This window comes from Cetorhinus maximus, chromosome 23 (assembly GCF_964194155.1).
Source record: "Cetorhinus maximus chromosome 23, sCetMax3.hap1.1, whole genome shotgun sequence".
NCBI classification, from domain to species: domain Eukaryota; kingdom Metazoa; phylum Chordata; class Chondrichthyes; order Lamniformes; family Cetorhinidae; genus Cetorhinus; species Cetorhinus maximus.
This window is the reverse complement of record NC_135901.1, coordinates 50,868,542-50,895,357: the sequence shown is the minus strand read 5'-3', so window position 1 is coordinate 50,895,357 and position 26,816 is coordinate 50,868,542. Positions and strand designations below refer to the sequence as shown.

The 26,816-nt window shown below is 44.7% G+C and overlaps 2 protein-coding genes and 1 long non-coding RNA gene across 7 annotated transcripts in view; 1 reads left to right on the top strand and 2 right to left on the bottom strand.

Annotated features, from left to right (window-relative positions):
• The window catches only part of LOC144698290 (uncharacterized), a 493,807-nt gene that overhangs the window by 11,874 nt on the left and 455,117 nt on the right, over positions 1–26,816 (bottom strand). The window contains exon 1 of one of the 5 annotated variants that reach the window (XR_013580479.1): positions 18,268–18,354. The exons of 1 other annotated variant lie outside the window; for it this stretch is intronic. This is a non-coding gene — a long non-coding RNA (uncharacterized LOC144698290). Of the gene's footprint in view, positions 1–984; positions 1,080–18,267; positions 18,355–26,816 lie in introns of those variants that run through there. 3 more of the 5 variants (XR_013580483.1, XR_013580484.1, XR_013580482.1) reach the window with 3 other exon arrangements.
• On the top strand, positions 842–3,531 carry LOC144698550 (uncharacterized). Its single transcript, XM_078570484.1, has 3 exons — positions 842–1,242; positions 1,826–2,934; positions 3,448–3,531. Exons 2-3 carry the CDS (start codon positions 2,188–2,190, stop codon positions 3,529–3,531), a joined length of 831 nt encoding a protein of 276 aa, XP_078426610.1. The 5' UTR covers positions 842–1,242; positions 1,826–2,187.
• Positions 3,902–13,154, bottom strand: LOC144698270 (uncharacterized). The gene is made up of 2 exons (XM_078570243.1): positions 12,012–13,154; positions 3,902–8,246 (listed from the first exon to the last, which is right to left on the bottom strand). Exons 1-2 carry the CDS (start codon positions 13,043–13,045, stop codon positions 8,084–8,086), a joined length of 1,197 nt encoding a protein of 398 aa, XP_078426369.1. The 5' UTR covers positions 13,046–13,154; the 3' UTR covers positions 3,902–8,083.

Here is a 26,816-nt window from a genome sequence, read left to right as displayed (position 1 = left end):
TTTAGCGTGACCTTAAACAGGCGTTTGCCTGTCCAGATCCCCAAGTCGTCTCGAATCTCGGTGCCGCTCCCCACCTTATCGAAGTACCTGGTGAGGAAGGTGACCACGTCGGCGACAGGGACGAAGGGGTTGTACACATGCACCATCACCTCACGTTCCCGTTGCAACGGCAGAGAAAAGTGCGGCTCCGCCGTCAGGATCTTCATCTCCGGCAGGTCTCTCTTCTCCTCGAACACCCTCAGGAGCCGGACGCAGTCTGCCACTTGCTTGAACGTGACGTCGAAATAACCACCTTTGCGGGAGTCGTGCAGGGTGAAGATCTCCGTAGCTTGGAAGCCGCACGCCTTCAACAGGATCCTCCTGGTGAAGAAGCCCCGATCCATAGGTGATCCTCCTTCGTCGCTGTGGTTCACCGTGACTCGGACGGTGATAGGTAACCCACGGTATGAATTCGGATTGCGATTGGTTTTCGCCCTTCCATCCCGACCTTGCCATGGCAGGACCATGGTGTCGCCCCTGCAACACTACACTTGATCTTAGCCAAGAGGCCGAGAAGCGATGGGAATAATGTCCTCCTCATTAAGTATCGATGGCACTTAAATGGCCAATTCCCACTTCCCTTCTATTGGGTGCATAGGTGGTCTACACATTCAGGTTACTGTATAATTTGATTGCTAATTTTATTGAGTGCCCCAAATTTCAATTTACTGCCCCAATCTCCACATCGTAGCACAAAATGACCATTTCTCATTGGGCAAGCAATGGCGATGCCTTTTCCCAGCATTCCACGCGATGGTGAAGTGACCTATCCAGACCGCTAGCGAGCGGTGCGCAGGCGCAATGCCGGACAGTGTTTGGAGCATGCGCAGTGTCAGTGATGGCGTTGGGGAGAGAAGCTCCTCGGTCTTCTCTGCAGCCGGTGAGGATGTGGATACGCGACGGGAGCAATGGAGCCGGCGGCTGGTCGGGAAGGTTTTTAAACACCCGGTGAAGGCCTCAAACCCAGAACAGAGACCTGCAAGTCCTGGGTTTGCAGCTCCGGAGCTTTTAACCGAGACTAGACCCAGATTAACGGCCGCCATCTTGTTTCAGAGGGGAGCAGGGCGCATGGGCGCAGGGCTTGATGACGAAATAGTAGGTGGGGCTTCAGCGTGCCTGTTCCCAACCGGGTCCAAGTGCCCGGAGAGTGCATAAGCTTGGGAAACAGGTTTTTCAGCAGCTTTACCCACTTTCAGGCTGCCGGTGATGTTTGAAGCGGAGAGGAGTTCATGGGCCTTTTATATATTCAGAATGAGAGGTTTCAGCCCCTGTAAAGTTACCTGAAGGGGATGATCCTTAACCTTTGGTGACACTGCTGTCCCATTCTTTGAATCTTTGTCTGACCAGTGTGGAGGGGGAGTGGGTAAGTCAGAGAATCTTCTCCTGAAACTGTTCATGGGCCAGGTTAAAACATGAATTTGCAGATCCAGGATGGGTGACACACACGGGGTTGGTCACACTGGCTGCCGACGTCTCTTCCATGGTCTTGTCCGTGCCCGCGTGTCCCTGGAGAGGGAACATGCGGTGTCCATCGGTACGCTTGATACCTCCCACAACCAGTGGGCACCTCAGGGTACAGAGTGTCTCACAGGCACTGGAAAAAACATTCTGCTTTAGTTCGGAAGGTTCCCTTTGCTTTTATTGGGACTTTGTTGCTGATTTGAGCTTCTTTTAGTTTGATTGGACCACATGTTTGGGGAAAGAATGTCCCAAAGATACTTGAATTGTCTGTTTTAAGTTTCTATCCTGTACTTACAGTGATGGTTTTTGTAAACTCCTTTTACAGGGGAGATGAGGGAGATGATTTGCAGACGGGAAACTCAAACCAAACATCACATCAAGATCTGACCGCGTCACTCGATTCATCAAGGCCTAAATATCATTGGACATTGACTGTGAAAGGAGATATATTTGTCTGTTCTGTCTGTGGGTAAAGATTTGAAACATCAGTGTGACTGGAAAAGCACCGAGACACACACACAGTGAGTGTGTTCCAGTGAACTGACTGTAGAAGGATCTTTAACCTGTTACACCACCTGAAACAAAGATTTCACCATGCACAGCAGGGAGAAACTGTGCAAGTGTACTGTGTGTGAACAAGAATTCAACTGATTATCCAACCTGGAGAGGCACAGGAACATCGACACCATGGAGAAACCGTGGAACTGCGGGGATTGTGGGAAGAGATTCAGTTCCCCTTCTGAGCTGGAAACTCATCGACGCATTCACACTGGGGAGAGACCGTTTATCTGTTGCGATTGTGGGAAGGGATTCGCTCGACTAACTAACCTCACTTCACATCAACTTGTTCATTCAGACATGAGACCTTTTAAATGTTGTGACTGTGAGAAGAGCTTTAAAAGCAAAAAGAATCTGCTAATACACCAGCGAGTTCACACTGGGGAGAGGCCATTCAGCTGCTTTGACTGTGGGAAGGGATTCGCTCAGTTATCCAACCTGCTGCGACACCAGAGAGTTCACACTGGAGAGAGGCCGTTCATCTGCTCCAAGTGTGGGAAGGGATTCACTCAGTTAAGTACCCTCACTTCACATCAACTTGTTCACTCTGACAAGAGACCTTTTAAATGTTCTGACTGTGAAAATTGCTTTAAAAGCAGAAATATTCTGTTGATACACCAGAGAATTCACACTGGGGAGAAACCATTCACTTGCTCCAAGTGTGGGAAGGGATTCACTCAACTAACCCAGCTCACTTCACATCAGCGTGTTCACTCTGAAAAGAGACCTTTTAGATGTTCTGACTGTGTGAAAAGCTATAAAAGCAAAGTGGATCTGCTGACACACCAGCGAGTTCACACTGGAGAAAGGCCATTCACGTGTTCCATGTGTGGGAAGGGGTTCATTCACCCATCCCTCCGGCTGAAACACCAGCGAGTTCACACTGGAGAGAGACCATTCACCTGCTCCGTGTGTGGGAAGGGATTCAGTCATTCATCCACCCTGCAGACACACCAGTGTATTTACAAGTGACTGCAGGGGTTGGATTCTGCTGTTAATCACATCTAGGACTGAACCATGTTCATTCTGACAGTTGGGGTTTGTTTTTGCTGATGTTAATAATCCCGGTAACTGGGCTGGAGTTTAATATTCTGGATAAAGGTTAAATAAATCAGCTTAGTGTCCAATACACAGTGCTCGAGTCTATGATTTCTCTAAGAACAGAGGAGACTGATTGATGTTCTTTTAATGACTTTTCTGGCCTTGGTCCTTCTCTCCTTTGTTAATGGAAGATGTGCATTTATATAGCACCTTTCACAGCTTCAGGATGTTCCAAAGTGCTTTACAGCCAGTGAAGTCTTTTTGAAGTGTAGTCCCTCTGTAATGTGGGAAATGCATGTCGGACCAGCCGTGAACTTGGTCCAAATCATGGAGCCCCTCATCTTGCAGGAAATCCACCCCAGCCACAAGGACGAGGTTCTGATGGCACCGCCCCGGGTGTCTCAATGGGATCCACGAGGTCGCTGGACATAACACGTCACCCAACAGTGATTAATCGCAAACAGCAGACCCCCAACAAGGGACTGTTGAGGAGTTTCCCCTCTCACAGACCAAAATGGGACTGGCGAAGAGTTCGTGTCTCATGGTTTTGATCCCTGGAAAAGCAAAAATAAGCCGTGCGAGGCCATGAAGACCCCGACACCAACAATAAACTGGTCCTGTGTGGGTCAAGACTCCGGATACAGGGTGACAGAGAAATGCAAACAACAAACTGGTCCTGTGTGGGTCAAGACTCCGGGTACAGGGTGACAGAGAAACACAAACAACAAACTGGTCCTGTGTGGGTCATGACTCCGGGTACAGGGTGACAGAGAAACACATACAACAAACTGGTCCTGTGTGGGTCAAGACTCCGGGTACAGGGTGACAGAGAAATGCAAACAACAAACTGGTCCTGTGTGGGTCAAGACTCCGGGTACAGAGTGACAGAGAAACACAAACAACAAACTGGTCCTGTGTGGGTCAAGACTCCGGGTACAGGGTGACAGAGAAACACTAACAACAAACTGGTCCTGTGTGGGTCAAGACTCCGGGTACAGGGTGACAGAGAAATGCAAACAACAAACTGGTCCTGTGTGGGTCAAGACTCCGGATACAGGGTGACAGAGAAATGCAAATGCCAATATGGATCGTCCAGCTCACCAACCACAACACCCGGGTGGAGACCTTCACAAGAAAGAGGGGAATTGAACAATCACAAGACCCCCCAGTACAAGCCAGAAAAACAGATTCTGGAAACTTAACCACACAAAACCCATCATTACTCTGTAATCACTGGGTGGGTGAAATATTTAAACCAGAGAGAGTCGGAGCCATAGAAAAGGAGTGTCTTAATCTGAATCAAACAATTATTCACCTTGCCAAATCATTTAAACCCACCATAATACCAGAAAAGTTCCCAAACAGAGGCTACAGCTTTTACCAGTGTGAAATAACAATGTACAAACCCAGACAGACTAGTGAAATTCAACAGAAAAATCACACAAAAAGACTTTTCTGATTATTCAATTTCAGATAGGCCACCTTCACCGCACAGATCAGATTGGATTCCTCCAGAGAATGAAATGAACACTGAAATATCTAACTTCATCAAAGCAACTCAGGAATAGAGAGAATCCCTGATGTAAACGGTAAACAAAACCTCATGAGGAGAGAAAGACAAGCGATCAGAGAATTAAAAGTCAATACAGATATTGTCATAAAACCAGCAGAAAAAGGCAGTAACATAGATATGGACAGACAACAAAACCTTATTGAAGCAAACAGACAGCTCAACAAGACAATTTCTGCACCAAGTGAACTAATTCCATGTATCAACAGAGACAAAAAGAAGTTAAGAACAGACTAACAGAACTTAAAGATTCCAACTACATGAATCGAAAACAGATGGAATACCTAAAGGGACAGCAGCCACAACCAAGGTATTTTACAAAATACATAAACACCTGGACACCTGATGGTATCATGAGAAATCCTCCAAATTTCAATCATTACAGGTTGTGGCAGTGAATCATACAGAATGGCAGAACACACTGATTCATTTTTGAACCCCGCCCCCTAGCTCAATATTACCCCAATTACATTAAGGATACTTACCGCTCAGAAAAATCCCTCACCGCACCCTCCCGACAGCACACTCTTCACAATGGAAATTGAGAGTTTGGAAAGCAACATAGAAACAGAGGGATTCCAGTCATCCAAAACATCGTGAATAAATTTCCACAATCTCATAGACCAGGCAAAGGCATAATCTGATTATTATATCTGGGACTAACAAAAAACAACTTTGAATTCAGATGGAGAATACAATCTTCAAATTAAAGATATAGCCACTCGCAAAAAATTTGCACACCCCTGCCCCTCCCCCCATGTTAATATATAAATGTGTGGGGGAATGGGAAGAGAGTGTTTTCAAAGAATGTTCCAAGCTACCATTATGTTATTACAGATTTCTAGATGATACGTGAGGAGTTTGGTCCCACACAGATACAGAACTGGAGGAATCTGTACAAACAATCACTATCTGACTATCAAAATCAAAGTTACAGCAATGTTAAGAAACGTGAACTTATCTGTCTCTCTGGGATGTTTTCTGGCTGGAGACTGAGGACTTGGAGTCCCAGCATTCCCTGTGAGTTCCAGCACGTGTCCAGAGTGGGACAGGCAGTGTGGGCTGAGGAGAAGAGATTGAACCATTTGGAGGTTTGCAGTTGTTGAGGCAATCTGAGTCAGAGCAGCTTTGAGGGATGTGAGAGGCTAGATTCTTGAATGTGGAGACCCTTGTGAGGGAGACAGAGTTTTGACGAGATTGTGTGACTTCCAGTGAACACTGACATCTGGGTGGGTTGCTGAGAAATCTGTGGGATCTGTCTTGGTTGTCTGCCATTTAGTGTGCTGTGCATTATGTTTGACCACAGTTGCCTGTTACTTCATATTTTTCTCATGTTAATTCTGAATGTTAGAGTATAAGATAGACATTGCCAATTGTTTTGCTTTTCTGACTTTGTATAATAAAGTTTAACTTGTTTGTTTAAAACTGTGGAAGCTTGTAATTTTATTCTCTTAGTACTTGAGATTTCAAATATTGTCTCCTTTAAACAAAAAGTTACTGGTCCCTAACCAGATTGAAACAATAAATACAGAAATAAAATGAATTTCTTAGACACCACAGAGTTCAAACTAACACAAGAAGATAACACAAAACACATTGGCAACAAAGGTTTTCTTCAAACCAACAGACACGCACACCCTACTACATACCAAAAGACGCCATGCTAAAGACACCTTCCATGGATTAGTGAATTCACAACTGCTGCAATTCCATGGTATTTGTACAGAACAGGTAGATTTAACAGTGTAGTCAATACCTTATTCACTGCGTTGTGGCAGAGGGGATATGCAAAAAGTTTCCTTAAACATATCAAATCCAATTTTTGGAAAGAATTAGACAACTCTCCAAGATTAAATAGATTAGGCCCCAAAAATACCACTTATTATGGGATATTGCAATAAGACCCTACATGTAAAGAAAGTAATTAAAAATAATTTTGAAAACTTAAATGAAGGAATCAACTCACTAAACCAATATAATAACAGCCTTTAGAAGGAATAAAAACCGAAAGGATCTTTATGTTAGCAGCAAGATGAGCACACAAACCACAACAAATTGTGGGAATAGAAACTGTATAACATTTAAGCACTTAAAAGTCCTGAAAACAAGACAAAAATTCAACACAGGGAAAACACCCCTTTAAACCACAGAATCAAAAATGTGAACAACAATGTTGTTTATGTAATCCGATGTAAACATTGCAAAATCTGATACATGGGAGAGACAAGGAACAGATTAAGAACTAGACTCACATCGTGACATTAGACGGAAGAAAGAACAGGAAGCCATCAACAAACATTTTATTGAATATGGACCGGACCCTTTTGAAATGACAAGACTGGAAACAAATCCACATTGGTTTACATTGCAAAGGAAGAGCAAAGAGGGACAGTGGATTCCAAATTTAGTAACAATGTTACCAAAAGGCTTAAATTAAAGAAAAAAAAGTGTTGATACAAGAAAACTGTTAATATTTTCATTAACTTGAATGATTCCCATTCTGGGAGGTTTGGTGAGATGGGAAAGAGCTATTCACACCTCCAGGGAAACCACTGTCAATGAGTTTACCCTTGTGGAAACGTGCCTTAGATTTCAGATGTTGTCACATATCTGGGTAGGTCCCTTTACAATTTACTTGAAGCCTTCTAGAAGCTTGGCAAATATTGCAGTTGTAAAAGGTCAGGTGACCTTTAGCAGCTATTTTTAAGGTTCCTTGCGCCCATTTAAAAGAAATATTAGCTTGTTTTTACAAAATCTACCACATCACAACTCTACATTCATGACAAGATTCCCCCTCTTCCATTCCTTTAAGTGGGTGACTTAAGCTCTGGCTCAATCTCACACTTTGCTCTAATTCTACCAAATAACACAGCTCACAACAACAGAACATCTTTCATGATTTTATTAGTCATTTTGAATGTTCCAGATGTGAATGTGATCGTGAGGCCAAGCAGTATATGGTACTGGAGTTAGGATCTTGTCTCTTTGGAGGTGTGGGTTTGAATCCCACCACTGCTAAAGTTTTGGGTGGTTTGATCTGCTAGGTTGTTCCAGAAAGTTCTTCATGTGGGCAAGGGGCAGCTGAGCTGTGCAGTGTTTCATTCTGGTCGGGAGAATGAGGAGAGACAGAGGCAGTAAATTACAGGTGACCAGGAAAGGGTGGGGGAAGGGCACAGACTGGACAGACCGAATACCATTTCTCTGTAACACTCCAGATCCATTCTATCATCCTTCCTGAGTAGTTGTGGCCGAGTAGTTCAGGCGATGGGTTTGAAATCCAGTGGGTTCTCCTCACGCAGGTTGGAAACCTGTCAACTCCTCTTCTCATCATTACTGATTATAACCAATCGGAGAATTAATTAGCAGTTAAATGGAATAAAAACCATCCAAATTCCCTGTGTTTCTTATTTCCATTCATCCCAAACGTTCATTAAATTTGCAGTCTGAAATGGAAGAATAATTGGCCAGGTGGGCGACATCCTTGCTTTCTGGGTGTTTGTCCCCTCTTCGGCCTCTGTCACTCTCGGTGTATGTGTCTGTGTGTGTTCCTCTGTGTGGGTCAACGCGGTTCAGTTCCCTGAGGGGGTGAACACAGTTTTAGCATCACAAATTTAATTCACATTAGTTGTGTAGCTTCATAATAAAATGTCACAGAGAAAAAAAATCAGGGTGAAATGTACAAGAGGAGTTTGTCTCTTTCTATGTCTGGACTACTACAACAACAACTTATATTTATATCGCAGTTCAACATAAACATCCCACAGGAGAATTATGTAACAAAATATGACACTGACCCACACAAGGAGACATTAGGTCAGATGGCCAAAAACTTGGTCAAAGAGGTAGCTTTTAAGGGTCTTGGAGGAAAGTGAGATCGAGGCGGAGAGGTTTAGGGAGGGAATTCGAGAGCTTGGGACCTTTGTAACTGAAACCATGGTCACCAATGGTGGAGCAATTCTGATTGGAAATGTACAAGGGGCCAGAATTAGAGGTGCAGAGATATCATGGGGTTTGAGAAGGACACAGAGAAAGGGAGGGCAAGGGCATGTAGGGATTTGAACACAAGGATGAGAATTTTAAAATAAAGACATTTCTTGACTCGGAGCCAATATGGGTCAGCAAGTACGTGGGAGATAGAGGATTGGTACTTGCCATGAGTTAAGACACGGGCAGCAGTTTTGGATGAACTCAATTTATGGAGGGTAGAAAATTAGGTCAAAAACCAACAAGCAGGACTTCAAATGTAGTCATCTTCAGATTATTCCCAGTGCCACATGCAAGTAAGTACAGAAATAGGAGGATAAGACAGATGAATGTGTGGCTGGAAAGATGATGCAGGAGGGAGGGCTTTAGATTCCTGGGACACTGGGCCTGGCTCTGGTGAAAATGGCACCTGTACAAGCCAGACGGGCTGCACCTGAACAGAGCTGGGACTGAGTTCGTTGCAGGGTGTTTTGCTAGTGCCACTGGGGCGGGGGCTTTAAACTAACTTGGCAGGGGTGTGGGAACCAGGAGAGAGCATTAGAGAGGAATACCAGGGTGCACAAAATATGGGGAGAGACCGATAGCATGAGAAAATAGAATCAACAGTTAATAGTTGGAGTCGGAGTAAGAGAGAAAGTCATAATGACTAAATCAGGGTTAGTGTGCATGTATGTGAATGCATGGAATATAGTAAATAAGATTGGGGAGTTACAAGCGCAGATTGCCATGTGGAAATATAATGTTGTGGCGATAACAGAAACCTGCCTCAAGGAAGGGCAGGACAGGGTGTTAAATATTCCCGGGTATAAGATGTTCAGAAAAGACAGAAAAGGTGGAAGGGTGGCAGTATTGGTTAAAGGGAGCATTGTAATGCTGGAGGAAGAGGATGTCCCAGAGGGTTCAAGAACAGAATCAATTTGGCTAGAGCTAAGGAACAAATAAGGTGCAATTACGTTCTTCGGTGTCTATAGACCACTGGGAAGCATGCAGAGGAACAAATCTTCATGGAAATACAGACATCATAGAGTAATTATAATGGGGGACTTTAATTACCCGAATGTAGACTGGGACAATGGTCGTGTCAAGGGTGGAGAGGGCCAAGAGTTCCTAGTGTGTGTTCAGGAGAATTTTCTACAGCAGGGTGTGTCCAGTCCAACAAGAAAGGATGCACTGTTGGGCCTGATTCTTGGAAATGAGGTGGGCCTGATTCTTGGAAATGAGGTGGGCCTGATTCTTGGAAATGTGGTGGGCCAAGTAGATCAAGTGTCAGTAGGGGAACATTTAGGAGGCAGTGATCATTGTATAGTAAGCTTTAGGATGATGTGAGAAAAGGACAATGTGCAATTCAGAGTAGGAATAATTAACTGGGGGAGGGCAGACTTCAATGAGGCAAGAACGGAGCTGGGTTGGATAGACTAGAACCAAAGGTTGGTGGGAAAAACTGCAGCTGAACAATGGGCTACCTTCAAAGAAGGAATGGTTCATGCACAGTCAAGGTATAATTCTTCCAAAGGGAAAGGTAGGGAAAACAAATCTAGAGCTGACTGGATGAAAAAGGAGATAGAAATCAAGATTAAGTAGAAAAAGTGTGCTTATGACAGGTGTCATGTAAAAAATACAATAGAGAACAAAGTTGAATACAGAAGGTTCAGAGGGGAGTTGAGAAAGCAAATAAGAGAAACAAAGAGGGGTCATGAGAGAAGACTGGTAGCCAAGACAAAGGGGAATCCCAAAGTCTCCAATTGAGACAAAAATAGTAAGAGGATGGTCAAAGGAAAATAGGACTGATCAGGGACTAAAAAGGGGATTTGCACAGGGAGGCAATAGGCATGGCTGAGGAGTTAAATGAATACTTTGCATCTGTCTTTACCAAGGAAGCAGATGCTACCAAGGGCACGGTGATAGAGGAGGAAACTTTGTCACTAAAATGATTCAAAATTGATAAGGAGGAAGTGTTGGATAAACTGTCAGTACTTAAGGTTGTCAAGGCACTGGGACCGGATGAGATGCAACCAAAGATATTGAAGGAAGTAAGAGTGGAAATTACAAGGGTATTGGTCATAATCTTTCAGTCTTCCCTAGGCTCAGAGAAGGTTCCAGCGGACTGGAGAATAGCAAACATTATGCATTTATTCAAAAAAGGTTGTAAGGATAAGCCCAGCAATTACAGACCAATCAGTTTAACTTCAGTGGTTGGGAAGCTTCTAGAGATAATTATATGGGATAGAATTAGCAGTCACATAGAAAAATGTGGGTTGATGAGGCAGAGCCAGCATGGATTTCAAAAGGGGAAATCATGTTTAACTAACTTGCTGGAGTTTTTTGAAGAGGTAACAGAGAGGGCTGATGAGGTTAATGCTGTTGATGTGGTGCGTATGGACTGTCAAAAGGCATTTGATACAGTGCCACACAACAGACTTGTAAGAAAACTAATTGCTCGTGGAATAAAAGGGACAGTGGCAACGTGGATACAAAATTGGATGAGTAATAGGAAACAGAGGGTAATGGCCAATGGATATTTTTAGGGCTTGAGGAAGGTTTGTAGCATCTGTGGCTTCTGTGCCGTAATAATTCTGTGATTCTGTGATTGACACATCACCTGTCCTGCCATCCTTAATGTGTTTTAAATAATTACTCAATTATATTAATCACCTATTTATAATGCTTTCTAATATATTTATTAACTTTACCTCCAATTTGAATACTATTTTAAACCTTAAGAATAGACTAGGCCTTAACCACACACCAGTTACTCACCAAACTTTCCCTGTGGTAGAGCAAGAACCAATTCCAACAGTGTGAGAAACATAAAAAAAGGAAATGAACATCTCCTCCCTTCACTTCACCAAACTCCCTCTCTCACCAAACTCCAAGTATGCATTCGTTTGCCTTAGCTGCTCTGAAGAGGCCTGTATTTATAGCCAACTAAACAGGGGCTAGAATAACCAGATTCAACCAATTAGCGAATTAACTACTCAGCTCTCACAACAGAGAGTGAATTTACCCTGTCTAAACTGCAAGAAAACAAGAACTTAGCCTGCTTACACAGCACTTTCATGTTTCTGCTAAGGGAGTAAATGTTATCGGGGATCGGCTCCTTGTGGAGTTGAAGCCACAATCAGATCAGCCACGATCTTATTGACTGGCTGAGCAGGCTCAAGGGGTCGAATGGCCTACTCCTGCTCTTAATTAATATGTTTAATACAGTACGTTTGATACAGAGCTGAGTTATTTGACTTATAATCACAATATGAACCCCGATAACTGGGCTTGAGTTTATTATCTGCAGAAACAGACCCCAGTGAACATGATTCAGTCCTGGATGTGATTGACAGTAAAATCCAATCACTGTAGTTACTTGTGAACTCGCTGGTGTGTCAGCAGGTGGGATGACTGAGTGAATCCCTTCCCACATTTGGAGCAGGTGAATGGTCTCTCTCCAGTGTGAATTCGCTGGTGCCTCAGCAGGGTGGATGAGATAGCGAATCCCTTCCCACACTTGGAGCAGGTGAACGGCCTCTCCCCAGTGTGAACTCGCTGATGTGTCAGCAGGTAGGATGACTGAGTGAATCCCTTCCCACACTCGGAGCAGGTGAACGGTTTCTCCCCCGTGTGAACGCGCTGGTGTGTCAGCAGATGGAATGACTGAGTGAATCTCTTCCCACACTCAGAACAGGTGAACGGCCTCTCCCCAGTGTGAACTCGCTGGTGTACAGTGAGGTTAGATGATCGCCTGAACCCAACCCCACAGTGAGAACACCTGAATGGTCTCTCATCAGTGTGAACACGTTGGTGGAACATCACTTCCCCAGAACTTTTAAAACACTTCCCACAGTCTGAGCATTTAAAAGGTCTCTCGTCAGTGTGAACTCGCTGATGGGACATCAGGTCTCTGGAGCTTTTACAGCACTTCCCGCAGTCTGGACATTTAAAAGGACTCTCCCCACTGTGAGTTCGCTGATGTTTCAGCAAGTGGGATGACTGAATGAATCTCTTTCCACAATCGGAGCAGGTGAACAGCCTCTGGCTAGTGTGAATTTCCAGGTGATTCCGCAGGTTGGATGAATCAATGAATCCCTTCACACACTCAGGGCAGGTGAACGGTCTCTCCCCAGTGTGAACTCGCTGGTGTGTCAGCAGGTGGGAGGAGGTAGTGAATCCCTTCCCACACTCAGGGCAGGTGAACGGTCTCTCCCCAGTGTGACTGCGCCGATGTCTCTCCAGGTCAGATGGGTAATTGAACCCTTTTCCACAGTCTCCACATTTCCATGGTTTCTCCCCATTGTAACTGCATTTATGTTCTGACAGGCCAGATGATCGGCTGAAGCCTCGTCCACACACAGAACACGTGTACGGTTTCTCCCCACTGTGAATGGTGCTTTTTCCTTCCATGTTCAAAATCCAACGACATTCAGGTTACGATAAATTGGGCGACTGCATCAGATCCTGATGTGATGTTTGGATTGAGTTTCCCGACTGCAAATCCTCGCCTTCTAACACCCTGTGGAATTGATTTAAAACAGAAAAAAGGGAGTGAGAGAGAACCCACAAAAACACAAAGGCAGGTTGTGAAATTGAGCTGAATGAATCAGGTAATTTGTGGGGCCGGCACAGGGAAAAGGGACTGTTAAAGCTGATGGATTGTCATAAAAACCCAACTTGTTCACTAAGGTCCTTCAGGGAAGGGAACCTGCCACCCAGTCTGGGTATAAGCAAAACCCTGGCTTCTATGGGAAGAGAGAAGGAGAGAGATAGAGATGGGAGAGGTACCAGGTAAAGCAGAGGGATTTTATATATCTGGAACTCGACCAGAACTTTGACAGAATTTCCCAAACCCTCAACCTCCTCCACCTAGAAGGACCAGGGTAGCAGGTGTATGTGAACATCATCACCTCCAATTTCCCCTCCAAGTCACACACCATCCTGACTTGTCTGACATCCAGTACTAAATGAGCCGAAATTTCCTGCATTTAAATATTGGGCAGATTGAAGCCATTGTCCTCAGTCCCCGCTACAAACTCCACTCCCTAGGCACCAGCTCCATCCCGCTCCCTGACAACTGTCTGAGACTGAACCAGACTGTTCACAAACATGGTGAAATATTTCACCCCAAGATGAGCTTCCAACCACATATCCACATCATCACCAAGACCACCTATTTCCACCTCAGTAACATCGCCCGACTCCAGCCCAGTCTCAGCTCATCTGCTGCTGAAACTCTCATCCATTCCTTTGTTACCTCGAGACTTAACTATCCTAACGCACTCCCGGCTGGTCTCCCACATTCAACCTCCCTGTAATCTTGAGGTCATCCAAAACTGTGCTGCCCGTGCGCTTACTCGCACCAAGTCTTGTTCACCCATCACCCCTGTGCTCACTGACCTACAAAGGGTTGGGGCTAAGGAGAACCTAAATTATAAACTTCTGATCCTTTCAAATCCCTCCATGGTCTCACCCCTCCCTATCTCTGTAATCTGCTCCAGCCTCACAACCCTCTGAGATATCTTCACTTCCTCAAATTCCATAATCCTGACTTGAAATTTTAATTGCTCCAGATTTGATCACAACTGCTGCACATTTCCCCTAAAAGGATGGCAGACACACGTGCACACTGCTGCACATCACCCCCAGCAGGGAGGAGGTGATGGATTAATGGCATTGTCACTACACGAGTAATCCAGAGGCCCAGGTTCGAATCCCACAGCAGATGTTGGAATTTGAATTTAATAAAAACCTAATTCAAAGTCTAATGATGACCATGAAACTATTGTTGTAAAATCCCATCTGGTTCGCTAATGCCCTTTAGGGAAGGAAATCTGTTGTCCTTACCTGGTCTGGCCTAGATGTGACTCCAGAGCCACAGCAATGTGGTTGACTCTGAAATGGCCAAGTGAGACACTCAATTGTATCAAACCACCACTGAGTCACAAAAAAGGAATGAAACTGGACAGACCAGCCAGCATCGACAACGGCAAATCTCAGCCCCTGTCGACCCTGCAAAGTCCTCCTTACTAACATCTGGGGGTGAGTGCCGAAAGAGCTGTCTCACAGACTAGTCATAAAACAGCCCAACGTAGTCATCCTCACGGAATCATATCTTACAGATAATGTCCCAGACTCCACCATCGCCATCCCTGGGTATGTCCTGTCCCACCGGCAGGTCAGATCCAGCAGAGTTGGCAGCACTGTGGTATACAGTCGGGAGGGAGTTGCCCTGGGGGTCCTCAGCATCGACTCCGGACCTGATGAAGTCTCACGGCATCAGGTCAAACACGGGCAAGGAAACCTCCCCTCGATTGCCACATACTGCCCTCCCTCAGCTGATGAATCAGTGCTCCTCCATGTTGAACACTACTTGGAGGAAGCACTGAATGTGGAAAGGACACAGAAAGTACTCTGGGTGAGGGACATCAATGTTCATCACCAAGAGTGGCTCGGTAGCACCACTACTGACCGAGCTGGCTGAGTCCTAAATAACATAGGCGGTGAGGGAACCAACAAGAGGGAAAAACATACTTGACCTCATCCTCCCCAACCTGCCTGTCACAGATACATCTGTCCATGACAGCATCAGTAGGAGTGACCAAGGCACAGTAGTTGTGGGGATGAAGTCCCTCCTTCACATTGAGGATACCCTCCATTGTGCTGTGTGGCACAACCACTGTGCAAAATGAGATAGGTTTCGAACAGATCTAGCAACTTAAAACTGGGCATCCAACAGGTGCTGTGGGCCATCAGTAGCAGCAGAATTGTACTCGAACATAATCTGTGACCACATGGCCCGGCATATCCCCCACTCGACCATTATCATCAAGCCAGTGGGTCAACCCTGGTTCAATGAAGAGTGCAGGAGGGCATGCCAGGAGCAGCACCAGGCACACCTAAAACTGAGGTGTCAACCTGGTGAAGCTACAACACAGGACGACTCGCAAGCCAAACAGCATAAGTAGCAAGTGATAGGCAGCGCTAAGTGATCCCACACCAATGGATCGGATCCAGTCGTGAATGGTGGTGGATAATTAAACAACTCACTCGAGGAGCAGGCTCCACAAATATACCTATCCTCAATGATGGAGGAGCTCAGCACATCAGTGCAAAAGATAAGACTGAAGCATTTGCTACAATCTTCAGCCAGAAGTGTCGAGTGAATGATCGATTCACAAATGCCAGTCTTCAGCCAATTCGATTCACTCCACGTGATATCAAGAAATGGCTTGAAGGCACTGGGTACTGCAAAGGTTATGGGCCCTGACAATATTCCGGCAATAGTACTGAAGACTTGTGCACTGGAACCTTCCGCACACCGAGCCAAGCTGTTCCAGCACAGCTACAACGTTGTCATCTACCCTACCTGGCTATGTGAAAAATTGCCCAGGGATGAGGAGAAACTTCTTTAGCCAGAGAGTGGTGAATCTATGGAATTCATTGCCACAGAAGGCTGTGGAGGCCAGGTCATTGAGTGTATTTAAGACGGAGATAGATAGGTTCTTGATTGGTAAGGGCATAAAAGGTTTCGGGGAGAAGGCGGGAGAATGGGGTTGAGAAACTTATCAACCATGATTGAATGGTGGAGCAGACTCGATGGGCCAAATGGCCTAATTTCTGCTCCTATGTCTTATGGTCTTCTAATTCTCTGTAAAAGGAGTTACAAAAGCCATCACTCTCAGGACAGGATAGAAACTCAGAATAAACAATTCTAGATACTATGGAACATTTTTCCTCTCTTGTTCCCCCAAAGCCTCTAATCCATGTCCCACACACTCTCCCTCCTCCCTGTGCTGAAATCTAGTGAGAGTTTTGGACAACTCTTTCAGTATCTTTTTAACAAATTAGTACAACTGGAGATAACAATATTTCTGATCATTCACTTCAGTCATTACTCGTGACAAGTCATTTATCTGAAACCCCCTGACTGACCATACAGAATAGCAGACGTTAACCTTGTGTTCAAAACTCACAGTGTGGAGATTTAATGAGTGATCGTGAAGATGGTTTCTCCAAACCTCCCAGGGTTTCCTTCCTTCCTTCTCTCCCTCTCCAAACCTCCCAGGGTTTCCTTCCTTCCTTCTCTCCCTCTCTAACTAAGTTAAACCTGGGATCAGTCTCACGGCCCATTCTGGTTCCTGCTTCTCTTCCTGATGACTAATTAACTCCAATTAAACACTGAGAAGGCTGAAGGCACTGTTTTCGGTCCCTGCTCCAATCTCCATTTCCCAGATACCAACTCCATCCCTCGCCCTGGGAACAGTCTGAGATTCAACCTGTCTGTCCACAACCACATTGTTACATTTGATCTCGAGATGAGTTTCTGACCTCATAACTGTGCGATCATCGTCTGTTTTCACCTCCGTAACATCACACGACCTCACCCTGTCTCCGTGCGTTTGCTGCTGAAACCCTCATCACTGCTGTTGTTACCTCCAAACTTTATTATTCCAACACACTCCTGGCTGTTCTCCCACATTCAATGCTCCGTAAACTTGGCACCATTGCTGTCGGTGTCTTCACTGGCAGCGAGGCCCATTGCCCTAACACCCTCTGCTTCCTGACCTGCCTTGGCTCCCAGTGAAGCAACAATTTGATTTTAAAATTCTCATCCTTGTTTTCAAATCCCTCCATGGCCATGCCCCTCCCTATCTCTGTAATCTCCTCCAGCCCCACAACCCTCTGAGATATCTGCACTGCTCTAACTCTGGTCTTGTACATTCCCTATTTTAAATGTTCCACCATTAGTGTCCATGCCTTCAGTTCCCTCGACCGCAAGCTCTGAAAATCTCTTCCTCCATCTCTCCATCTGTCTACCACACCTTCCTCCTTTAAGACACTTGAGTATTGATTAAAAAATAGACATTCTGTCAAAACTTTTTAATCTTGTACACAACAGGAAATCAAGAATACCAAATTTCAGTCAGTCAGCCTCGTAATGCGTCTCACTTCCCCTTGCTGGAAGCTACATATATTCATACACGAGGACCTGTCCTCTGCAGACAGAAGGAACATGTCCAGGCTTGGGGCCTTGGGTTGAATTAAACAAAAGCACGGTGGGGGGGGGGGGGGGGGGGGGGTGATCGCTCCCTGGTGTATTCTCCATGGCAACGCCTTAACCAATCAGAGCTGACTGGCCAAACCAATCATCACCCTTTCCTCGTGCAGCATAAATTGTCGTTCACTTTGAAATTTGGTTTTCTTGCATCTGTCCAGATGAGTGCAATGTATAAACCTTCAACAGCATGTCTCTTTTTTAAGCAATGCTTAAATTCTGTACGAATGAGTGACTATGGGTTTACAATTCTATTGTTGCTGATCTACAGGTCCCGGTGACCGCACATTTGATGAATGTCTCCCTCAGGCCGTGTTGTCAGCTTATACAAAATACGCATGCGCCCTGTAGTACATTACACACCCCTCCTTGGAATGGTGCGCGCATGCGCATTGCTGCACTTGCCGCTAGAAAGATGGCGGTCGCGCATGCGCCCATCACTAAATTGACCCTATAAAGATGGCGGCCGTTAATTCAGGCCTTTCCCCCGCACCGCCGAGCAAACGCGAGACCGAAGGCTCCTTATTGAGAGTTTGGGGCCGACACCGTGAGTTTATGAAGCTTCCCAACTCACCTGCCAGCCCTCTCTATGTTCACAGGTTTGTTTTCGGCACTGAGTCCGCATTCGGTCTTTCTAAAATCCGCATTTTAAATCCGCTCCCTCGAGCTGTCTACCCGTCTCACTCCACCGGCTGCGCATGCTCCAACGCAGTGATTGACGGCTTCATCGGACCAATAGGAAGGGGGAGGCGTGACGGGCGGTGCGAGAGAGGCTGGTCCTCCAACAATCGGAGTGAACGAGGGGGCGGAGCGAAGTGAGTGTGAAGCATGCGCAGTGTGTGTGTAGGAGCCGGGATGAAGGATTGAAAATGCAGTCACTGAGAAAGATCCGAGTGCAGGAGAGGAATGGTGCCGGGGGGTGGACTGGGAGGGTTCACAAACACCCGGTGTAGGACTCCAAACCCGGATTAGAAACTCTGTCTTTCTTTCCACAGATGCTGTCCGACCTGCTGAGTTTCTCCAGCATTTTTGTTTTTGTTTCAGATTTCCAGCATCCGCAGTATTTTGCCTTTATCTTAGAAACTCCCAGAGCCGAATTTACACCGTGTGTTTGGAAACACCTTTTAAGAAAGGGAGGATTTACACACAGCAAACTCAAACCAAGAGTTATGTCTGTCTCTTAATTTCTATCCTGGACTGACCTGCTGAAACACAGTGAATTCACACTGGGGAGAGGCTGTTCATCTGCTCACAGTGTGGTAAGATGTTCAGGATGTCATCCCACTTGCTGGGATACCAGCGCATTCACACTGATGAGAGACTTTTTTAATGCCCAGAGTGTGAGAAGTGCTTTAAAAGGTGTGGGAAACTGATACCCCATCAACGTGCCCACACTGACCAGAGATTATTCAGATGTTCTTACTGTGGGACTGGGTTCAGGCAGTCAAGGGACCTTATTCGACAGGTGCAGTCACACTAGGAAGAAACCATTCACCTGCCCAAAGTGTGGAAAGAGATTCACTCAGTTGCCCCATCTGCAGACACCAGTGAGTTCACACTGATGAGGCCTTTTAAAGTCACATGGACTCAAAACATTAACTCAAGTTGACAAGTAACTACAGTGATTGGATTTAGCTGTTAATCACATTTGGGACTGAACCATGTTCAATAGCCTGTTTCTGCTGATAATAAACTCCATCCCAGTTATGGGGTTAAAATTCTGGATAAAAGTCAAACAAATCAACTTTGTGTAAAACGCACTTGTGTGTCAAGTCTTTTTCATATCTCTACAGAAGTCATTTCCTTTTGAAATGCTCTCCCTCTCCACTGTCTGTTCCATTCTCACCTCCAACAGCAAGTGTGAGGAGCTCATGGAGCTTCTTTGTCACTAAGATTGAGTCAATCCGATCAGCTGCTTCCCTCCCTTCCCCTAGTCCACCGGGTCAACTGTCTCGAAAGCTCCCCCCATGTCTGAGCTCTGAACTCAGATCTTTCTCCAGTTTCCTATTTCCCTTCATAGCCCCTCAGTGCTCATCTTGCCCATGAGACTCGCCTTCTGCTCCAGTGATCCTATTTACACTGAATTGCTGACCATTCAACTTCTCCATGTTGGCTGATATTATTCATGTTTTTTTCTCTCTCTTCTGGTACTGTTCCTTACACCTTTAAATCCACTGTCATCATCCATCCTAAAAAAAGGATCTATCCTTGATCCCTCCTATTTCTCATCTACATGCTACCACGAGGTGACATCATCCAAAAGCACCATGTTAGTTTTCACATGGACACTGACAATGCCCAGCTCTACCTCACCACCATCCCTCTCCATTCCTCCACTGTTACTAAATTATCAAACTGCTTATCCTGCATCTAGTACTGGATGAGCAGAAATTTCCTCCTTTTAAGAATTGAGAAAATCAAAACCATTGTCTTCACTCACCAGTGCAAATTCCGTTCCCTAACTCCAGAGCCCATCCCTGAGGTAACATTGGGATGTGTTGTCCTATGTTTGTCAAGCCAGTAATCTTTGTTCCTGAGAGAGAGAGAGAGGAGAGGGGGGAGGGGGAGGAGAGCCATTCCTATAAAATTCAACACATTTCTGAAGATTTTATAAGGTGACAGTGATTTCTTACAGATCTCCCAACCTTGAGAAGGGAATATTCTTATTGACTTCTCGCAACTGATTTTTGGCTAACCTCACTGTTTCTAAGCTGTGAGCTTGTTTTCCTAATTTTTTGATGGCAAACCGTGGGTAACATACTAAAGCTACTAGAATGATCAGAATCAGCAACACAATTCCTTGAGCTGCCATCAAGAATAAATGCGATAACTATCGACTGAGATTCATCCTCCCCAACTGCTGATCATTTCTCACAATCTAAATTATTGACATGTCGTAAACACACCTGGTTCAAACAAAAGTTCATGCACGAACTTTAAAGATTCTCCAGCTCTCTGTTCACCTGCATCCACCTTGTGGATATTTTCTAAATTCAGATTCTATTGCCCCCTTCACTTTAATTTTACTCCTTCTGATCGGTACCAGTGTGTTTAATTCTATCCTGATAGTTCGAAAGTCAGTTCCTCTATGGAGTGTGTGTCAATGTCTTGATTTAAAATGTCTCATTCAATTTTCCACAATAATCACTTCATGTTGTTCTGTTGTTAAGTAGCTGAGTATGCCTGGGACCTGTTCTTCAGTGCAGGGTCACCATGCATTTCCACATGGCGATCTGGGAGGGATGGATCCGACGGCTGGGTTAGATAGAGAGTGTGGGGATGGCAGATTCAGTAGTGGAATTCAAAGGGGAATTAGACCAAAAGCTGCAGCATGTCCAGGGAAAAGGTGGGGGAGTGGGACCAGGTGAGTTATTTCCAGGAGAGTAAGAGGTCTCCCTTTTCAGACGGAGATGAGGAGATTTTTGTTTTGTTTTTTCAGAGGGCCGTTAGCCTGAGGAATTTTCCCCAGAAACAAGAGGAGGCTGGGTCATTGAATTTATTCAAGGCTGATTTGGACAGATTTTTGATAGACAAGGGATTCAAGGGTTATGGGGGTGGGAGGGCTATGAGAGCATTGGGGGGACAGACAGACAGACAGGAAAGTGGAGCTGAGACCACAACTAGATCAGCCTTGATCTGATTGAATGGTGGAGCAGGGTCAAAGGGCTGAATGGCCTAAGTTCCTCTGACCCGGCTGAATGGTCTCTATATGTTGTTTTTGGCTCTGATTTTATGGTACCGTATATATACCCACATTTTGCACCATCATCCCTTTAGTCAGTTTCTTTCTCATGCCTTGTAACCTATTACAGTCCTTCCCTTTTGTCCTTTCACTCCCCTCCCTCCGCCTCTGGACTTGTTTTCCACCTGTTACATCTCTGACTTTTCCAGCTCTGATGAAAGATTATCCAGCGGGAAGATTAACTCTGTTTCTCACTCCACAGACGCTGCCAGACCTGGTTTCATTTAATCAGGAATTCCTGTTCATTGTGTCAGTTCACATAGCGGGAAGGGAAACGTTTCCCCTGTACGGGAATTAAACCTAGGCTGCAGTGGTGAAAGCACCAAATGCTCAGAATTAAATACTCTGACTTCCAGTGAAGCAGAGAGCAGTTTTCACTCAGAAACCAGTGGCTGTGATATTAGCAAAGCGGGATGGAGAAATAATCAGTTTGAGTGGTGTTACTGCTGGAGGAATGGAGAGCTGGGGTTCACCCTTGAAAGTAGTTAAGTTTAAAAAGGGAATTTCACCGAGCATAGGTCGCGAACCCAACAGACCTGGACATAAAGAGCCTCAGACGCCGTCGACTGAACTAGCCAGGCATGTAAGAAGAGTGAAGTGTTCCACACCCCAACATCCATGGAGATCATTGTTGTTTTCGACCTCAGGCCTCAGCTTGTTCTGAATTTCAAAGTGTGGAAGGTAATCGACCTCCAAAAGCCCCAAGGTTGCAATGCATTCCTCTCAATCATCAATAACATCATTCACATTTTCGCTTCTTAGCTGCACCTCCTTCCAAACATTGCAAACTCCTCTTCCATCTTTCATCTTGATATTTTTCTCGGTCGCATTTTAACATGAAACTGCACAACTAATGCGAATAAAGTTTATGATGGTGAAAATGTGTTCAGCCTCTCGGGAAACTGAAGCACATTGACACACACACAGATATACACCGAGAGTGACAGAGGACGAAGGAGAGACAAACACCCAGAAAACAAGGATGTCACCAACTTGGCCAATTATTGTTCCATTTCAGACTACAAATTTAGTGAATGTTTGCAGGTGAATGGAAATAAGAAACACGGAAATGGTTGAATGGTTTTTATTTCATTTAACTGATAATTAATTGCGAAGGCAGTTTGCTGAAGTTAGGAGTTGATTCAGGCTGTGTCACAGGAAGAGAGGAATGAGGATCAGGAGGAGGCCATTCAGCCCTTTGAACCTGTTCCGCCATTCAGTAAGATCATGGCTGATCTGATTGTGGTCTCGAGGCCACTTTGCTGTCCTCTCCTCAATATTTGGAAAATATTGTCAGTTGGCAGCTGGGAAAATGGACTGGGAACCAAAACAGAAAACTCAGTCTCCAGCTTTGTGAAGTTTAGAAACTCTTTGGGAACCGGAATCAGGGGAGAATGAAGGGTGAACTGTCCGACTGACCAGAGACAGTCAAGGCACCTTTCCCTTCTTTAAGACGCTGGAACATTGACTCTGATGTTATCAGTGAAATTAACTGATTTGAGACATTGAAATGATTCTCGTTACTGAACATCAGGAATTCAAGCCTAATATCGGCTTCGGGACAATCAGAATACTTGGTAACAGACAAGACACCGAAAGGCTGGAAGGGAGATGGCTCCAGTTGTAGGAGAGCTGGTTCCCAGTGACATGGATGTGTCTGCAGTGGGTGGGATCAGACTGTTTCCATGTATCCACAGTGAATGCCCCACACTTTACTTTGGAAGAGTAAAACTGAAAGAGACCAATGGTCATTCCGGCAGCAGCAATCTGAAGCTTTAACTCGCTGATACCCTGGTTTAGGATACCTTTCAGGTGAAGCTTGTGTGAGTCTCCGTGGCGCAATTGGTCAGCGTGTTTGGCTGTTAATCGAAAGGTTGGTGGTTCGAGACCATCCAGGGGCGAACCTTTTACTGTTTTCTCCCCATCTGCCTTCATTGTTACTCAGTTCCGGGCTGTTATTGGCTACTTGAGCTGCAAAAAAACCCCACAAATGTTGCAAACTTTACCCTTACCCAGTGAGTTCCCACAGAAATGCTTTTGTTATGAGTGTTCATTTCAAACACAATAAAAGACAATGAACGACTATGTAATTACATCGAACTCATTAGAAACTTGTGAAGTTATTGGATTCAAACAAACCCATCAATTATTCTCTCTCCCTCAGCTCCACAGTGAGTGAGACAGGGAAAAGCAGAAAAGCAGCAATATTCCGGCCCCGCACTCTCCAATCACCCGCTGCCAGCAGAAGGATTTTCTCATTTTGCTGAATGTTTATTTTGTGAAATGGTGAAGAGGAAATATATGACTGTGAGATATTACATTCACTGAACATACAACTACAAACGCGAATGATGCAAAAAGTGCCAGCTCACTGTCAAAAAAGATGCCTGCCATGCTTAATTTTAACAGGAAGAATGTGGAGAGACAATATAAATATAAATTGCAGTGGAGAAAAGGCGGGGTTATCAAATTAGCTGAATTCCTTTGCCATCAGCCGGCAGGGACACGATGGGCCGAATATCATCCTCCTCTGCTGCAGACATTTATGATTTTTTACCATCGACATTAACCTATGGACAGGACCAGTTGCCGTGGCCGATTGGCTTAGGTGATGGAGCCCAAATCCATTGGGGCTTCTCGCTTCTCATTATTCCTGGTTTTAACTCTGTGTCTACAGCGTTAAATATTGGTTAAATTGAATAAAACCCATCCAAACACTCGGGAGTTTTCCTATTTCTGTTCATTCCCGAAAATATTCACGAAACCTGCGGTTGGAACTGGAATAAAACTTAGTGTTATGTTTGCTTTCTGGGTGTTTGTCTCTCGTTAAAGACAAGCCCGTGCCCTCTGTCACTCTCGGTGTATATGTCTGTGTGTGTTCCTCTGTGTGTGTAAATGTGGTTCAGTTCCCTGAGGAGTGAACACATTTTTACCATCACAAATTTTATTCACATTAATTGTGCAGCTTCACATTAAAATGTTGCAGAGAAAAAATATCAGGATGAACGATGCAGGAGAGAATTTGCAATGTTTGGAAGGAGGTGCAGCTAAGAAGTGGAAGATGTGAATGATGTTATTGATGATTGAGAGGAATGTATTGTAACCTTGGGGCTTTTGTAGGTCGATTACCTTCCACACTTTGAAATTCAGAACAAGCTGAGGCTCCAGGTGGAAAACAACTTTTGTCTCCATATGTGTTGGGATATGGGAGTTTTGTTCTCGCATTCCCGGTTAGCTCAGTCGATAGACCATGAAATGCTGAATTTCAGGGTCGTGGATTCGCGCCCCATGCTCAGTGCTGTAGTCATTTAAAATCTTGCTGCTTTCAAACAAAAAAAACCCTCATTCCGTGGAACTTACAAGGCCGACATTCACCACTGACACACATCAAATTCAAAGCACTTTCATGTCGCATCTCTTTCTGCTTCTGTCCCCACCTCGCCTCCAGCTCTCAGGTCAATTGGCTGCTTGATGCAGACACTGTCAGTTCGTGGGAATGTAAGAAACAAGGCGATGGGTTTGCAGGCAACAGGGTAAAGAGACATCAGGATCTCATCTTCCTGATTCTCCCAGGTACTGATTACAGGAATGTGCACAGTGCCGATTATCCACACTCACACTCTCCTTCCAGTCTTGTATACGTTGTCCAGCTTTGAAATTGTTCATATTTTCACAATGTGAAGAAAGCAGAGCTGTCATAAGCTTATATTGTTCAGCAGGTGCACTGCAAGAAGGTAGATAAAAGGCCCCACAAGCCTCCTCCGTCACTTAGTAAGATCATGGTGGATCTCCAGCCTCAACACCAATTTCCCACCCGATCCCAAGGCCCTTCATTCCCTGAGAGTCCAAAAATCAGGAGAATTTTTGGATAAAAGCTAAATACTGCGAATTCTGGAAATATGAAACCGAAACAGAAAATGCTGGAAACACTCAACAAGTCTTGTAGCACCTGTGGAGAAAGAAAGGGAGCTAATATCTCGAGTGCATATGACTTTTCTTCAGAGCAAATAAGGATTTTTGTTTGTCTTTTCTTCCATTGACCCAACAGTTAGTTCTGCGGACACATGGTTGAAATCAGCAATAATGTAAATCACAGAACTTACCTGATGAAACCCCAATGAATTTTAAAACCATCTACTTAACCACACGGCCATGATGTTAAAGAAGTACCCAATGCTGTCCATTCAATCAGCAATAACTTCATTCACAGCTTCCGCTTCTCAGCTCCACATCCTTCCAAACAGTATGATCCATGTTCCTCAGGATTAATTCCTGGATTTAATGTCCTCATTTTGAAATCAGATTCACTTCAATATCCAACACAAACTGAATTGCAAACCTGACGGACAAACAATGGAAAACAAGTCACCCAGTAACACAAATCCCATGGTGCTCATTTTCAGATTCACAACAGTCAGCTTTTCAATAAAATGAAGGAATTTTACAGTGAAAATATTGAGAAAGTTGGTGTGACTTATATTTGTGACTCACTCACTCGGGTATTCTGTAAATGCTGCTCGGAGGTTTGGTGACCGGGATATAATCTACCTGTGTTTTCCTGAGCCTGTGCTCGGTGTATAGGGAGGTTTGGTCCGGGTTGGAGTACCTTGCATCCCAGGGATGGACAGTAACCCGCTGATTGAAGCTGCAATCGCTGCTTTCTGCTGGCAGCAGGTGATTGGAGAGTGCGGGGCCGGAATATTGCTGCTTTTCCCTGTCTCACTCATTGTGAAGCTGAGGAAGGGAGAATAATTTATGTGTTTGTTTGGATCTAATAATTTCATAGATTTCCAATGGGTTAGGTTTCTGTACATAGTAGGACCAAATCGTTTCTTATTATATTTGAAAGAAGAAAATAATTTCAAAAAACTGTTTGTGTGGGAAGTCACAGGGTAACAGTAGATCTGGCACCGTTTTGGGGATACTATCTTGCAGCTCAAGTCCCCAATGACAGCCCAGAACTGTGTGACAATGAATGCTGATGGTGAGAATACAGTAAACACTTCACTCCAAGATGGTCACGAACCACCAACCATTCAATGAACAAGCAAACACACCAACCAATTGCCTACAGAGAGTGATACGGACTTAAATTTACAAGGTATCCTTGCTAGCGTGTCAGTGAATCGAATCTTCAGATGTCAATCATTCTCTATCAGTTTTATTCTTCCAAAATAAAGGGTTGCATTACATCTGCTGAAGAATATAAGCTTATGACAGCTCTGCTTTCTTCAAATTGAAATCCAATGTGAAAATATGAACAATTTCAAGGCTGAACAATGGACACAAGACTGGAAGGAGAGTGTGACTGGATAATTGACACAGTTGTCATAAAGCTATTAATGTATATAATATTGTTGGAAAAAAAGATACCAGGAGGT